This window comes from Meleagris gallopavo, chromosome 14 (assembly GCF_000146605.3).
Source record: "Meleagris gallopavo isolate NT-WF06-2002-E0010 breed Aviagen turkey brand Nicholas breeding stock chromosome 14, Turkey_5.1, whole genome shotgun sequence".
Classification (NCBI taxonomy): domain Eukaryota; kingdom Metazoa; phylum Chordata; class Aves; order Galliformes; family Phasianidae; genus Meleagris; species Meleagris gallopavo.
The window spans coordinates 10,882,528-10,898,449 of record NC_015024.2 but is presented as its reverse complement, the minus strand read 5'-3'; the positions used below and the strand labels follow the sequence as shown (position 1 = coordinate 10,898,449).

Below are 15,922 nucleotides of genomic sequence, written 5' to 3'. Positions count from 1 at the left end.
CCTCCCCTGTTATCCAAGACCTCTCAAAAATGATGGAGAGCGGTTTGACAATGACCTCTGCCAGCTCCCTCAGCACACGTGGATGACTACTTACTAGAAGACTACTTACAGGTGTGAGATACTGAAAAAAATAAATAAGTTACAGCCAGAAAGATTAATGCAGTGCAAGGGTGATACAAGAGTGTAACAGAAAAGGGACTACCACAGAGAGGATGATATTCCAAAAGAAAAGTAAAGATACCCCATCTCTAAAACTCTAGGCTTACAGGAAAGACTCTACCTGTCATGCCTTCACCTGTGCTTCCAGGGTGATGGGGAGGGGGGGCCTTTCCCAGGTGCACTGTGACTCAGCAGTTATCATACAAACATGATTTTTTTTTTTAATTGAAGAGAAAACTTTAGCTTATTTCTGGAACAGTAGAAATCAATTTTTGAAGAGCCAGAATCCACTTACAGAAAAACAGCACATTGATTATAAATGGTGTTTTCATCTCTAATAGAAATGCTAAGTCATGACCTGCAGCACTGATTGAGCACCTGGTGGGAAGGCAGAGTCAACCTAGGGGAGCTCAGGTGCATGCAATAGCCCTGAGTGACTGGAAGGGGTGGAGTCAGGATCCAGCCCTTCTCAGCCCTCATTTAAGGTTTGGCAGTGGAGCTAAGAATATTTCTCTGGAGATCCTTGTATGCTGAAGGCCTTCCAAAGGTAAGCAGTTTTTTTCTAGTGCCTGCTACTGCATTTGGGCTTGTTCTCATTTGTTACAGTCTAGGATTGTGCTATCCTACTACTACTGTATTTTCCATCATATACTTTATTGTATAGCTAAGCTACTTAGAGTACAAACCAAACTTACAGAGCTATATTTTGTTAAGTCTAAGAAATGGTTTGTGATGTGACTTCTGAAGCATCGCTGCCCTAGATTTCCTCTCTAAAGATGATACTCAAATCTCAGCAGCCTTATACATCTAGATAGTTGTGGTGATGTAAGGGCAGATGCCTCTAGAGCATAAGAGCACTTCATTACAGCCTGTATGTTGCTTCCATAGAGCATGGGACTAATGCTGGTCTCACCTGTTGACCTATGAGAGCTGCTCATCTAGAATGCAAGTAATTTTCAATGTACTTTTCTAAGTACTGAAAAACAAATTCTACAGAACGTTCCTTATAGAGCTTAAGAGCTACCTTGATTGATCTAAGGTTTGATCCTCTTCTGCCTTCTGCTCAACATCTTTCTCAGCTCGTTTTGCAACTCCTGTGTTTTGTTTAGTCCAGATGCTTGGTTTCTGTGGGATACGATTTTGCAACAACAAACAACCATGAAATGATAAACATCACTCAATCAAGTAAGATTTTTAAATGGGCTCTTAAATGCATTTGACTTGAGACTCTACCTGCTGTGCTATAGAACACAGCAAGCATGACCTAAAATGATACATTGCTGTACAGTGTGATAATGACGGTCAGGCTGAGAAGTAAAAGGAAATGCATATCAGGCAAAATCTATTCTGGCAAAGTTTTTTTTGGAAAATGATGAATAACTAAATAACAAAGCTATGAACTGCTCATATTCTCTCCTATGTTCATTTCAGATTAAAAATACAGCTTTTCAGTTTACAGTGCAACACAACCTTCAAGTATGGTAGCTCCAGTAGTAGGAAGTCACAGAACAGATTAAAAAACATACAGTAAAGAGTAAAAATGAGTGAAAATTGTCTGTGCGCTGTGATAGAGAGGAGCACCAAGGATGGCATTTATCAGAAAGCTCCATGGCTCTGGATGAGTTTACCATCTTCCCTCCTTCAGGGAAGCAAACAAACTCCTGAAATGAAGCAGCAGCATTTCTCTCTGTAGATAAAAAAAGCTTTGGCTCCTGAGGGAATTAAACTTCAGAGATTACTTTAATAAACATGGACAGCTGTTTGCTGCTGTGCACAGAACTCATGTGGAAGTGTACTGACAGAAATCAGAACTTCCTCATGGTGAAAATTCAAATGGCAATAGAACTTTTTTTTACTGAGATTTAACTGTGTACAAACTGCCTTAGTTTAAGGAGAAAGGATGACAAAAGCAGAAAACTGTTTCTACCTTATTGGAGGGTTTGGGCTTTGCAAAGATGCCTGCATCTTTCAGTAGCTTTTCTTTCTTGAATTCTTCTTGTTTGCGGAAGAGCTCTGCTTTGAGATCTACCAGCTACATCATCAGCAAAAGGAACAAACACATTGCCAACCATCAGTTACTGGAGATAATTATTCCTCTATATAGTAAAATAATCTACTATTAACATCTGTGCGAGCACTTAATTGCAGTTATATGTGGACCCTAAAAGCAGCGATCTGATCGAGAGGTCACTGCTAAGCTTGCAGCGCTCGCGGCAAGCAGAGCTGTGCGGGCACTTCCCACGACAGAGCCGTGGGCAGCAGGCCGGCGCACAAACAGACGCTTCCCTCCCGCGCCCTCACTTCACAGCGCACCCTGACGAGACTTCAGGCCCTCTGACCGGCCCTGCGGGCCCGGCAAGGAGCCCAGCAGAGTGCTGCCCGGCCCGGCCTCGCACCGCCGAGCCACAGGCGCTGCTGCGGATGCTACCGCTCCCTTTCTCTGCTCCCCAGCCGCGGCAGAGCTTGCTCGCTTACCGAGGAGGCGGCCACGTCCAGCGGCTTCTTCCTCCGGTCCATGGCGGCCTGAGCTCCCCGGCAACCTCCCGCCGGTCGCTTCCGTCCCCGCTTTGCGGCGACGCCGTAAAGTGCGGAGAGGTCGTAAAGTGCGGCGCTGGTACGGGCTGATGGGTCCTTCCCTGCCGCTTTGCTGGGCGGGGGGGAGGATGGAGTCTGTGTGGCGTAGGTGCTGAGTTTGGGGCCGCGCAAGGAAGCATTATGGGGGGGTTGCATAGCAAAAGTGACTTCAGTTCTGGTTTAGTTGGTGACTGACTGCTAGAGAGCAGAAATTGCGCTTGGAGGCGGATTTAGCCTTGTAACCACTGCCTTGCTTGAGGCTGTACTGAGCAGAATTGCGGTGGTTGTCGTTGGCTCTCGCGGGTCAGTGCTGAGGGATGTGAGCTGATGAGGGCTGAGCCCTGTCTATAACGCCCAATACAAACCCCCCTGTGTGTGCTGGAGCCTCGCAGATGAGCGGAGGCTGGTCTCGGAGATTCGCTGCTGTACTTTCCCTGGGTAGCTCGTTATCTGCTTTATTCTCTCTGTGAGATAAAAGGATTGGCTGATATGTTTTAATTTTGAAGTGATTCAGATCATAATTATCCAGAGTTACAAGGGGAAGCTGCCTTTCACTTGTCTTCAATAAAGTGGTAAAATATACGGTGCTCTGATGTTGTTGCTTGGCAATGTGACAGCTGATAGAAATATCTCATGCAGTTCTTTGGCTTTTTGAAATGTGCTGCTTTTGTGTTTGGAAAGCTGGATCTGGCCCATGCTTGAGTAGTTCATTGGCACAGAATTGCAGATTACTGACACAGATACTTGGTAGCTAAAGTAGTTACACCTCTATGCCCATGAGTATTAAAGAGGTAGTTCAGAAAAAGCTGTTTGTGGCCTTAGTGAAGCGACTTCCTTTTGGCTTCTTAAAATAAGGGGAAATGATGGGAGACAACATCTCCAGAGAAGGGTAGCTCATGTTAGAGCAACAAGAATTCCTGTTTTAATTTGCAGTGTGAGAAGAGACATGAGCACTGCTGATAAATAGAACAAAGGAATGAAAACATCTGTGCTGTTTTAGTTAAATATCACTCCAACAAACTCTGTGAAGTGCCTTTCCAAACCCCACCTAGTGACAATACTGAGAAGAAAAAACAGCCCAAACCCAACCCAGGCTTGATTCTGATTTAGTAGTTTCTGACTTTTATCTTTTTCCCCCTTGAAGTTCATGGATTCTCCTCCATTTGTTCATACTCCACGTTATAGTGATAGGACTTGCTTGCTCATCCCTCTGGACTGCCAGTGCTGTAGGTGTTAAGTACTTTTTCAGGAGTTCAAGAATCCTCTTCATCCTGAGAGTCTCATAATGTGAAGTGTAACTGAAGAGCTGATAGTCAGACTTGGACCTGTATCTCCCATTGTAACTGCAGATGCAAAAACATTCTGAGAAATCTTGACTTCTTGAAAACTGGACTTGTTGTGACTGCTTCCTAAGCTTAGTATCTGAGGCTCTAGGATCTTACATGAGCGGTTTTAGAAATGTAATATTGAATAGCTTGTAGGTACTTCAGTGCTGCTTTGCCTTTTCTGACTGAAAAGAAAGATGATTCAAATGCTGACTCAGGCCACTACTCTGGAAGCCACTCCTACCTCACTGTCATCTGTCCTGTTCTTAGGTCTGGAATCAGACCTTGTGAGATTCCTTATTGCTTGGCACAGCCTATGGCTCCTCTAAGGCAGCTCCTTGCTGTCTTCTCTCCATGCTGCTTCATTTTTCCTCTATGACCTGCCAACCTCTATGGTTGCTTGTTGCACCATTCTGATTTTTCAATTCTTACAAGAAATCCATCTGTTTCTAGTGTTAAAAATGTGAGTGTGCAAACTTGGAAAAGGAAAACATCTTCAATGTATTTCTTCCTTCCTTGACACTATTTGTGTTTACCTGTCCAAACTGCACTGGAGCAGCATTCTTCCTGCTTTGAGTGTTGCATAAAATGGCTCAGCAATATCTCAGCAGCTCTCTATGTCCCGGGTATTATGCAGGTAGTTTAGTGAATGTGCAAAGATAGAAAGGCTCTGAAGGTGACTGCATCTGTCTAAAACTGATCCTTTCTGTTCAGTGGCATGGCCAGGATTGCAAGGAAAATCTGTGCTATTGAATGGTTATGTGACTGGATGTGAAAAAAGAATTACTCTTAAAAGATGAAGGCCAGCACATGTTGTAGAATGAGACACACAGCTGGTGATTCTGTGCTTGCAAGAAACAGGTGATTCTGTGGGTAGTGAAGCTCTACCTGGACATGCCTGACTCAGAATGAGTCAATCAGTGCCATTGATGCTTTGTACAAAGGATGAGCTCAACATATGAGGAGCTGTACTTTCCATTCTTCCTCAGTTAACACCAGCAAGGCCAGCAGGCAGGAACAGAGGCACATGCAGTGTGGCTCTCCCACCTGCCTGCTAGAAACATGGGTCTGCTCTGTGTGCTGCTGTGCTTGCCCACGTGTGGGACTTAGCTTTCAGAGTGCATCCAGGCAGGTGGCTTTCAGAGTGCTTCCTAAGTGTTGGTTCAGTAGTCCTGTGTTTCCTGAGAGCTGACAAGTTTTTGCATTTATAGCTCCCTCAGAAGGGCTCGGTGTTGGCTCTAATTTGTGGAAGGCTGATCCAGCCAACAGGCATTAATAAAATGTGAATGAGAGAGGGGGAACTGGAATAAGAACATTTCCAGAGTGGGAAGCAAAATCAGCTTAACCTAAAGAAAGGAGGTGAGGAAGTAGGGTAACTGTGTGTATAATACAGATTCAGTGTAGTTGTGTGATGCTCCTGTCTTACAGGGAATCAGTGAATGCTGTATAAGCTACTGTGTCTGATCTAAGTCTGCTGATAGCCTTGAATTCCTGGGGAATAATTGATTCAGCTCTTCTTATTAGTATGCTGCTCATTTTAGCATGAGGCTTAATTGTGTTTACTTCCACAAAGCTGCATCAACACAAAAAGCTTGTTTATTGTTGTTGAGAAAGATGGGGGATCACAGCAGTTCGTTTGAAGGGGATTTTGTATGAAACAGTAGGCATCTCAGCAACTTGCAAGATTAGTGAGAGATGTTGCACAAACTCAAAACAAATTACTTGGAAATCTTGGGTGTGGGCTTTCCCTGTGCCTCCTCTATACAAAAAAAAAAAAGGATTTAAATAGGAATCCAGTGTGGAAATATGAGGGAGACTATTCAGAACAGGCACTGTGGAGCAAGACAAACAGCATGTGAAAGGCTGAGAACCAGTGTTACCTCTAGAAGAAGAGAAAAGCAGATGGAATGGTTCATGGCTCTGCTTGGATAAGCATCTGCATGCATGGCTAGGAAGTGTTTGTGGATATTGGGAAAGCTAGCTTTCCCATCTGCCTTTACAATAAAGAAAACTTGTTTATTAGAGGTTCTCACATCACTTTATATATTCACATTTGGATCATTTATATCTGAGTCTGTGCCTAATTGCCACAATCCAAAACTAAATTATGTTGATGTCTGGGAGATTTGCTGTTCTGAGACAGGTTTACTTATCATAGATACTAAGAACATCAAAGCCCTGGGGTAGGATGAAACCTGACTGACTTTCTGCATCTTGGCTTTAAGATGAAATAAAATTGTGTGCCAATAACACTTGGATATTTGTGATGCGTTGGTGCTAGCACACTATCTTCATGCATTTTCATAGCCAGTTGATATAAGGAACATAAGGGACACAAGGAACGAGTAACCTGAAAAGTAACCTAAGTTCTTGTATTCTAGCATTGTATTTATGGAAATGCTGAGTTGGTGCAGCAAAAAGGGACAGGTGGGGGGAACGTGAAACAAACCCAAAACTTTGCTGCTCATAAGTCTAGATGGGCACTGTGCATTAGTTGTATGTGGGTTAGGAGAAATATTTTAATGGTTTGATTAAATGCGTGAAGTTTTTGTGTGATCCTGGGCAGAAAATCAAAGACAGAAATGGTGCATAATAATAGTGCTTGTAATGTCTCCCTGGTACACAGCTCTACTGCTCTTTGCTTCTTGTGTCATAAGCTGCGGTGCCAGCCTGCTTTTGTGCTAGCTTATTTTTCTTGCAAGCTACAAAATAGGTATAGAATACAATTCTGGCTGGATAATGAGAAATTGGAATCATGTCTAAAGTAGCCTCTTATAAAATGACAGTTCCATAGAATAAGGTGCTCATTTGTGTTTAGTGTCAACATCATCTTTTCTTCTCAAGTGTTATGAGAAAGGGAGTAGAGTACCCACTACTTGGGAACAGATTGTAATTCTTCTGATGCAGCCAGAAAAAAGGGATTCCCTAAAAGCAGATAAAAACTTAGATCAAAAATAGGCTTAATGCCATCTTTCCACAGCACGTGTGGGAGGGCCATAGTTATTGCAAGTGAAATGAATTTAGAAATCTCTTATTGATGACTGGTGCTTTTATATACATTTTAGCAAGCTTTGAGAATGGACATGATGATGATTCCTTCTTCAGGGAATGTGTAAATGCTCTTAAATCTGAAAAATAAGAGAGTTGGAGTGCCAGCTCAGAAGGTGAACATGTCTCATTATTTCCTGTACCAACAGATGCAAACTGTCTGAACTAGTGATGTACAAAGCAAGAAAGTTCCAAAGAAACTTGGGAGTGGGCAGGGTGATAGGTTCATTCCCTGAAAAGGAGCCTGAACCTATTGGAATACAATCGTGCTGTGAATGTTTTGTTGTTTGTAATTTCTATGCAGCTGCTATAAAAGACAAACTTGCCCTTTAAGTAACTGCTCAGTTCCTTGAGGTTTACCCATTCATCTGTCCACTCTTCTCTTGCCATCTGCTTCTTTCGCTGTGGTCATGTGAAATTGCTCCATCCCTGCAGCAAGATGCAGCCTGGATGGTTTGCAATCAGGCTTTTGCATGAAGTTTTCCTGTCTTTGCAAGCACAGATGAGTTTGCTGCCCTATCAAGGCACAGCTCCAGAAAGAAACTAGGTTTTCTATTCCAGTTGCACATCTGCAAGCCCTTTCAGGTGGCTACGGACTTGTTTCTTTCTTGCTGGGTCTGGGATGCCGAGCTGGAGGAAGAGCCTTGCTCTTTGTCTGCAGAGAATGCAGGATGGAGGTAAGGCAAGAGGGGAATATGACAGTGATGGGGGAGGCTGTGATCTAGAATGCTCACAGGAAGGAATTGGGCTCAATGCTGCTGCTTCCCACTGATGTTGCTGGAAACCCTAAAACATTTGACCAGCTATTTAAAGCAAACAAAAAACCCAACAGCAGCATAATTTTGCCCTTTGGAAGCAGATTTTCTCCTTACGATCTGTGGATCTCTATGAAGATGCTGCTAGTAATAATTCATGCCTGCTCTGCTTACAGCCCTGCCTGTACTCTGAGCTTGGCCCAGCAGACATAGCTTTGTAGTGCTAAGGCTGTGTGTCTGTAAAAAGGTCTCTATGAGAGCATAACATTTGGAGTCTTAGAAGATTGCATACCTGCTTCATGCTTTCTTTTTCTTCTTTTAAAGAAATCTCTGGTTATTGATCATGCCAGGTAGATAGACATTGTGGCTGTAACTTTCTTCAGAGGCCGCTTTCTAGCTTTTAGTTGAAACCCTGTTATTTATGTTCATTTAGTGTCAGGGTGATAGTGTAACCCATATTTCTGTCACCTTCACTGCCTGTGAAATGATTCTGTTTATATCCCATGATTTAAGTTGAATTATTTTAAACCAACAGGCTTGTAGCAGCAAATTCTGGTATCCTGACTTGGCATGGTGGCAGGAATATGTGCTACAGGGCCTAGCACCCCTTCAGAACCCTTTGTGGTTACGGAGGCACTGAGCAGAAGGCAGGCTGGTGTAATTGAGCAGACTAGCTAAGCTTGTGATTTCCTAATGCATGGGAATGATTAAATCTGCATTCTCGAACATATGATGGCATACGGTCACTTCTACCTTGATGCATTAGAGAGACTTGAATCGGCACAATTGAGCATGGCTTTTTTCCAGCATATGGGCCTTGGTTACCTAGCAGTTATCTACCACATGCCTGCCTAGGTGGCTGAGTGGCAGCCATGGCTTTTTGTTTTGAAAAAACAAAGCTACTCTATATGTATTCCTTCTCTAGTACTCTGGTGGTGGAAAGCTGCTGCTCGATGTCCTAAAATCATAGACTTCATTTTCCACTGCGGCTAAAAACTTTGATTCATTCTAGTTCAAATTTCTCTTTATTTTAATGCTTCAATTTATCTGCAATGAAGTGCTCTTTCACCATCTGTCACCCCGAGTTGCCCCCAGAACACGGGGTGGAAGAGGTACTTTCTGGTTGTGTACGTTTGAAGAAATGCTCAAAAGGCAATACAGCAAAATCTTCCTAGTACAAGGAACCTGTGTCTAAGGAAGAGAGAGCTGCAGATGGCTCACTCTCAGCAGCAAGTCCCAGAGGTGAATTGCTTGTGCTGGCAGCTGGATCTCAGCGCAGCAGAGGGCAGTACAAGACTATTGTTGCAGCCACGTAGCTCATTTCTCTGGTACTGTGAGCACTTTGCAGAGGTAACCTTCCCTAAATGACCATCTCCCCCCTGCATTTCGGTCATCTCTCCAGCATTTGACAAACAAATTGTCTGCCTCTCCCCATTCTTTCAGTCTCACTTGTCCTGTTTCCTCACACTACTTTTCACAAGTGGAGAACCCAGAATTTCAAGAGGAGCTCCCTTTGGATTCTCAGGTCGTGAGTTCAAAGTGTGCATGGGTTAGTGGGACTTGAGTTTTGGCTTATGCTTTACCAGGCTCTGTGAAATAAAAATTGGATGAGTGCCTACATGGTAAGCGGCGTGAGTGTAGCAGCTGTCACTCTGTCAAACTCACAGCTGGCAGTGCCCTTGCACTGGTTAGGCTGTTTAGGTAAGGAATTCTCCAAAAGGGTTGCTTCCTGGGGGAACACTAAGACACCCTTTCACTGTTAAGGGGAACTCATTTCTTTTTCCTGAGTGATTCCTGTCCTGTTGTTGAACAGATTCCAGTCCCCAGAACAGAGCTCCTGATACAAAGATTACTTAAAATAGAAGCCCAGAAGGCACTGAAGTGCTGCTGTATGGATTGCAAAAGAAAGCTCAGTGATTATGGATGTTATTTTAGAAATAATTGGGAAAAGAAATACTGAGTGTCTGCACATAGGGAACATAGAAATGTGTGTGTGGCACTGCTGCCATCAGTCAAATATAGACAAGCGGAATGGGAAGTGGAATAATATTTCAAAATGAATAATTACATCAGGCATAAGTCCAGTGATTGCTTTATTAAAGCCTTGATGAGTGCCAAGCAACTCCTCATCTATACCAGGGAGCTGTACAAAGTGTACAATTCCAGTACTTCATAAAACAGCAGAAGAGGGGGGCCTACACTACTTGAAGGTGGCTTTCCTTTTTTTTTTTTTTTCCCCTACTTCTTGCCCAAAGCACTAATTTCCTTGCAAGCTAGTGTGGGAGAGATCATAGTTATTTAGGTTGGAAAAGACCTTTGAGATCATCAAATCTATCAACCTTACCTAAGCCTAACCTGATGAGCCAGAATAGTCAGTAGCTGCTTTGCTTTGTGAAAGCATATGGCAAAACACTGTAATGGCCATTATTATCTCTTTTCTATCCCCTTTGAATATATTTGCAGGTACATGAAGTGTTTCCATTAAGATTAACAGTCAATTGCAATGATTTACAACTGTCTTTCTCCTCCTTTCCTGATCTGAAATGCAGTGCAGTCATTAATGTGTTACTGACAGCTGGGGCTGGCTTGCCACGAGAGGGACAAGGAAGCAAGATGGTCCCAGTAAGGATTTTTAACATATTTTAATGTAGCATTCCTTTCTGCTTCCTGTTTGCTTCTCTACTACTGTTTGCTGACCAGAAAAAAAGGAAAGTACTGAATCTTATCTTGTGGTAATATTGACATTAGTCTTCATGAAATGCCAGTGTGGATGGTCCTTATTGAGAGATGGGTAGGTGGCGTTTCCCTGTTTAGTACCAAAGGCAGTAGCTTGAAGCATCTTTAATGGAATAGATGAGAGTGTAATGCCAGTTCTGATTTAAGGAAGACTCAGGAGAGAGCCTGTGATTGTTGAAGGAATGAATGGTGGGCCTGAGTCTGTTCTCATGTGCCAAAACATCTGCCACTGAAGCACAAGTGAAGCTCACCTCAAACTCATTTAACACAGCTTCTGGTTTCCTTCTGAAGTCATTGAATCATAGAATGGCTTGGATTGGAAGGGATCTCAAAGATCATCTAGATCCTCTAGTTCATCTGGGTGAATCCTTCCTGAGGCATCTCTGCAGTGGGGAGCAGGGATGAAATCTTGTGCAGCCAGAAGCAAATTGTGATATTGCTGCCTGGAATGAAAGACTTTGAGGCAGTATTGAACGTGTGTGTTTAGGGAAAAGATGGCATGTACAAAGCAGAAATTACAGAAGCAAAAAAAGGAAAGGAGGGAAACCTGCAGGTAGTTTTGGAAGGGGAAGGAATGTGTTTCCAAGAGCAGCATCTTCAATCAAATTTAAAAAGTGGCTCTTACACTGCTGTGACTGAGCGAGTTCAGGTAGTCTACCTAAAGAGCAGTCCAGATCTCATGGCATCTTCACTCTAACCCAGATGAAGCTGTCAGCTGCCCAACCAAACGAGGCTTTAGACACAGAATGGCTTTTGTTTCTTACATTGTACATTGGCAAGCAAATATTGATACTGTTAAGCAACTGTATCAGCTGCTAGTACTTCAGGCCCTGTGCCAACTGCTGGGAGCTATGCAGAGTAAAATGCAACATGGTCCTGAATTTCTGAAACCTGCCTCAGCAAGCAGGAAATCAATGTGCAGCAGCTGCAGTGGAGCTGAGTGCTGCATGGCCCTGAGCATCCCTCTAAGGGAGGGACAGAGCTCTATGTTGTTTCAATGCTGATGTTTCTGACAGAGCAGTGAAGCTGACTTTGGAAAGTGGTGCAGGGCTGGTCTGAGCTCCTTTGTGCTCGTGCTGTAACTTGCAAGGAAACATGTGAGGAACCAGGTTCAGAGCTGATCTCTAAGCACATCTCTCGGGCAGAAACAAGAAGCCCTTCTGAGTTTCCTTCCAGCAGGGACAGAGCACAGTGGTAACCACAAACTCATGGTGCTTATTAATGGGATCTATTCTTGTGTCAATAAATTCCACAGACATGATCTGCTTCTCTGAAAGATGCTCAGCTTTTCAGAGGCATGAGAATCACCTAGGAAAGGTGGAATGACAGCCTGCTTTCAGCCTTCAAACCTAATTTGATGTGAGTACTTCTGTAGAAATCTGTAGTATGAATGTATGCCTTGAAGTTCCTAACAAGAAGCAGACATCAAACTCAATAAACTGTTTGTACTGTCTGTGTTGGAGGTAAAACAGAACCAAGTGGGATTAATAGGTGAATTTGCTATTGATCAACCTCTGGTGGAAGCAACAAAAATAATCCATTTTAAAACTGCCTTTAACCTTCCAGCATGACAGGATTACTTCTAAATTCCATGATCTCAACCCTGTTCACTGCTTCTGTGAGCTACAGGACACTGCTGCATACAGGTGGCATCCATCAGTGAAACAAATCCCTCTTGATGGTATTGTGACATTTATCCTTCTGTCTCCAGCCTCACTCTATGTGCCTGGGAGGTGAAAATAGACTTTGTTAAAGTAGCTGTGTGTCACTTACCTGTCACTGTGGGATGGAAATAGGCTGCCCGTTGTCCCCTGCCTGTCCCATGCAGAGCTGCAGGGATACAGGGTGCGCTGCATCAGCACTCACAGCAGCCCAATGTTGGTACAGAAAGGAAGCTTCTTTCTTACTTAATAAAGTAAGTGCTGAAGAGGGAGAGAGAAATGAGAAGATGAGTTTAGATACTTAAGTAGATCTTGTTTTTGTAGGATTACAGAGGTCAAAGTAATTTCTAGCTTGATCTTAATATTGAATTCTGCCAGGCAATAGCTGTAAATCAATACAGGAGGCAAAGCCCATAGGTTAAGTAGGTAGACTTGTAACAGCAGAAACCCCAGCTGCATCAAGGTGTACTTCCCATTTTCCCAGAGTGTTTCATGATGCCATGTCAGTGGTAAAGCAGTGTGGCCTTGGAAGATGCCCCACAGTGGCAGTCTTCACTCCCACCAGCAGCTTGAGTGGACAGCAATGCTGCTCCTGAGGGTCTCCCAAATGCTAGTTCCTCACTGGCTCAGAAATGGTAAAGGGGCCCTCTAAAATCACTTGCTTTGGGGTGGTAGCAAAAGCTGTCTGGTTTTCCTTAACTTTCCTGGCTGCAGGAAGTGAGTTTATTGTCACTATGGGCTGACAAAGTCAGTGACCTCCAAGATAAGGGAGTACATGGCAGGAGAATTTGCTGGAGAAGCCTAGAGACATACAGGTGAAGGCAAAAAAGCCTGGATGTTCTTCCTTAACCCTCTCGGGAAAATGGGATTTGCCTTGTATCTGGGAACCTCCTTTCACAAAAGGTGTGATATCAGTGTCTGCTCACTGCTCTGTGCATACAGCACGCAACAGAGTGACAATAAATAGATCTGATCTGAAAAACCTGGTTTGCATGCTTGGCAACAGACCCAAGCCTTTGCTCAACAGCCAGCTCCTGAGATTGAAAAACTTTGTGCTTTCTTCTTTTCCTCCTACAGCTGCAATAGGATTTAAAGCACAACTGGCCCAACTCTTTCCTCTTGTGCAAAGAAAGCTGCTGGGTGGAAGGTGCAGTGTTTGAAGAGCTGCATAGGTTGCTCTTTACAAACTTGTTGGGAGCAATCCTGCTGCTCAGGACCCACTGCTTTGTTATCTCTGGTTCAATTTCCCACTTTAGTGCTCAAGTTAGGCTAATGGGGAGCTTTAGGGAGCCTCTCCATACTAGCTTTAGGTCTTTCTACAATAATGTAGGTGTTAAATTCAATTGCTAAAAGCCCTAGGCTACATTTTCAACTAGTATTGTGCTTGCTGTTTTCATGTTTAATTATTTCTGTGGCACTAATGTTCTTTAAAAGCAGCACTGTTGTAGCCTGGATGGTCTACAGACATTAAGGCAGAAAGGTTTTGATGAGAGCAGCCAGAGTAAATGGTAACACTGGCAAACTTTTAGGTACAGAAGGTGTCAATTTGACCTTAATTTTAAGAGCACCTTTATCTGTCCTGTTATTCTCAGACTCTCATAACTTTTACTGAGAGCAATGTTAGATCAATAACAATTGCTTCTCTGGGAACCCTGTTCTCATACACAGAACCTGCACTTCATCAAGCAATTACAAATTACATCTGAGGAATGAAGGCCCAGCAGGGCAGGTGGTGGGTCTGTGTGGGGACTGAGTCAGACCAAGGGCCCAGCAACACTTGGCCCCACCTGCTGTGTTTTGTCTCTTAAGTGCTGGCTCCTCCCTCTTTTCTTAAAAAAAAAAAAATTTGGAGTTTCATTGTCAGCTGGAATATTTTGTGCCCATCACAAACCTCCTGTGAGTCAGTGTGATGTGCTCTGATCAAATCCAGCCATGCAGTTGTGATTTGCTGCTAGTCCCAAAGGTACCACATACATTGCAATCAAACTGCAGAGGGCTGTGTTTCCCCTGGGAAGCGATCTGCAGAAAAATGTCCAATTTAATGAAAGGATCTCTTTGAGAACAGAGCTTCTCTTTAGAGGAGAGAAGGAATGGCAGCAGGTCCCAACTCACCAATGCAGGCAACCCACATCCTGACCTGCCTCAGTTCCCACATGTCTATGTGTAAGTTCTGGCTGAGTGGGGAGTCAATCTCTACTTGTACTCTAATTACAAATGTGGTAGTAAAAGTTTTTGTGAATTTTTGCATGAGGGATTTCTTGTTTTTCTGCTGCTAGCAGAAGATGGGCAGAGGCTGAGCAATCTGTTGCTGATACTCCTCAGGAAAGCTCCTGGAAGCCCTTGCTCCAGCTGGCTGCAATAAGTCTGCAGGTGCCATCGCTCCAATCACTGCCACGTAAGCTGATGGGTAACCCTCTGCTCAGAATCACAGAGGGGAGTCAGTGTGTGACCTTCTCCTCTGCTATGATGGGAACCTCCTGTGCAGTGCTCAGGTGTGACATACTGCTGTGTGCTTTCTGCAGTGCTGCAAACCCTTATGCTTAAAGGAAGAGAGCTATTCTCATAGGGCTGTGATTACCTGAGTGTGACCCTGCAGGGAAAATACTGTACTGATGGCAACTTCAAAACAGATCCTCTCCAGTCCAGCTCCTAAGTTGCTCTTCAAGAATCTGTGAGAGAAGAAATAAAAAATACTCAGCTGATCTAACAGTGGCTGTTAAACTCAAGTACCTCTGTTAGGATTCTCATCCCCTCAGCCTCTGCTGCAGTCACTGACTTTGGTAGGTCTCTTTCTACTGAAGCTAGTTTTCTCCAAGACAAAGAGGAGCTGCAGGAGGGCCTTCTGTGAAAGATCACTGCCAGGCTTCCCTATGGCATTACAGCTTTCACCAGGCTGCAGAAATGCGTCTGAGCCCAGTGCCTGGCGCGTGCCCTGCAGACCTGGGAGCTCATAATCAAAATGGCAAATGCTTCTCAGACATGAGCCAGGGGCAGGGCTGACCCTTGCCTATCCTACCGCAATACAGAAAAGCTGTTTTTAAAACTAAGCTGGAGTCCATGTAGGCGTCTCTGGATGGGTGGCACTGCAGCTGCCATGCTGGTCCAGGTGCATCCTGACCCTGGAATTAGCTCATGCTATCTCGAGGACAACTTGGTCTGTAATATTTTAGTTTACAGCAGCTGTTGCACATAATGTTATCGCTCTTACAAAGGGAGGCAGAGATGCAGAGACCTACCAGCCAGATAATGAAAGGCCCGACAAAGAACAAAAAGCAGCAGCTAGTCATTGCAGAGATACGCCGCTCCCAGGAAATTAAAAATATGCCAACCACGGCACACGCAATAAACATCTCCTTTGTGTTCACAAAAAAGCACCGAAACCTCTGGAATATGAAGAAATGACAAAGATGCTATCCAGCCCCCCTCGTGGGCTTCACCTGCTCGCACGCAGCCATGACAAAGACGAAACGCGGCAGTCCGTCCGTCGCGCAACTTCCCTCCCAGCAAAGCCCAACTCGGGCACGAACACGTGAACCCACGATCGCGCCCGTGCCGGGGCTGGGCGTCCGCTGCAAAAGGCTCCGGGGTTGAAGCAGAAAGAGAAAGCGACGCGTTAAATGAGCCGGGCACCGGCGGCGCGGGGGCGGCCGAACGCCCGTCGCCC

The 15,922-nt window shown here is 44.3% G+C and overlaps 1 protein-coding gene and 2 long non-coding RNA genes across 6 annotated transcripts in view; 1 reads left to right on the top strand and 2 right to left on the bottom strand.

The window, feature by feature from the left end:
• CCDC174 (coiled-coil domain containing 174) overlaps positions 1 to 2,743 on the bottom strand; it is an 11,764-nt gene extending 9,021 nt beyond the window's left edge. For both annotated transcript variants that reach the window (XM_003210127.2, XM_031555583.1), the window contains exons 1-3: positions 2,635 to 2,743; positions 2,087 to 2,191; positions 1,184 to 1,284 (exon numbers count right to left, since the gene is read on the bottom strand). In XM_003210127.2, coding sequence (XP_003210175.1) covers positions 1,184 to 1,284; positions 2,087 to 2,191; positions 2,635 to 2,676 — 248 coding nt within the window. In that variant the 5' untranslated portion in view covers positions 2,677 to 2,743. The remainder of the gene's footprint in view (positions 1 to 1,183; positions 1,285 to 2,086; positions 2,192 to 2,634) is intronic.
• Positions 18 to 15,614, top strand: LOC116217174. Of its 3 annotated transcripts, XR_004161315.1 has the most exons (4): positions 18 to 706; positions 11,853 to 11,956; positions 12,164 to 12,278; positions 14,538 to 15,614. It is a non-coding gene; the product is annotated as an uncharacterized LOC116217174 (long non-coding RNA). The 3 variants fall into 3 exon arrangements; XR_004161314.1 differs by lacking the exon at positions 12,164 to 12,278; XR_004161316.1 differs by lacking the exon at positions 12,164 to 12,278 and having other exon boundaries at positions 14,535 to 15,614.
• LOC104913166 lies at positions 10,082 to 14,924 on the bottom strand. The gene is made up of 3 exons (XR_002119640.2): positions 14,837 to 14,924; positions 12,371 to 12,519; positions 10,082 to 11,040 (listed from the first exon to the last, which is right to left on the bottom strand). It is a non-coding gene; the product is annotated as an uncharacterized LOC104913166 (long non-coding RNA).
• Positions 15,615 to 15,922: the final 308 nt, after the last annotated feature.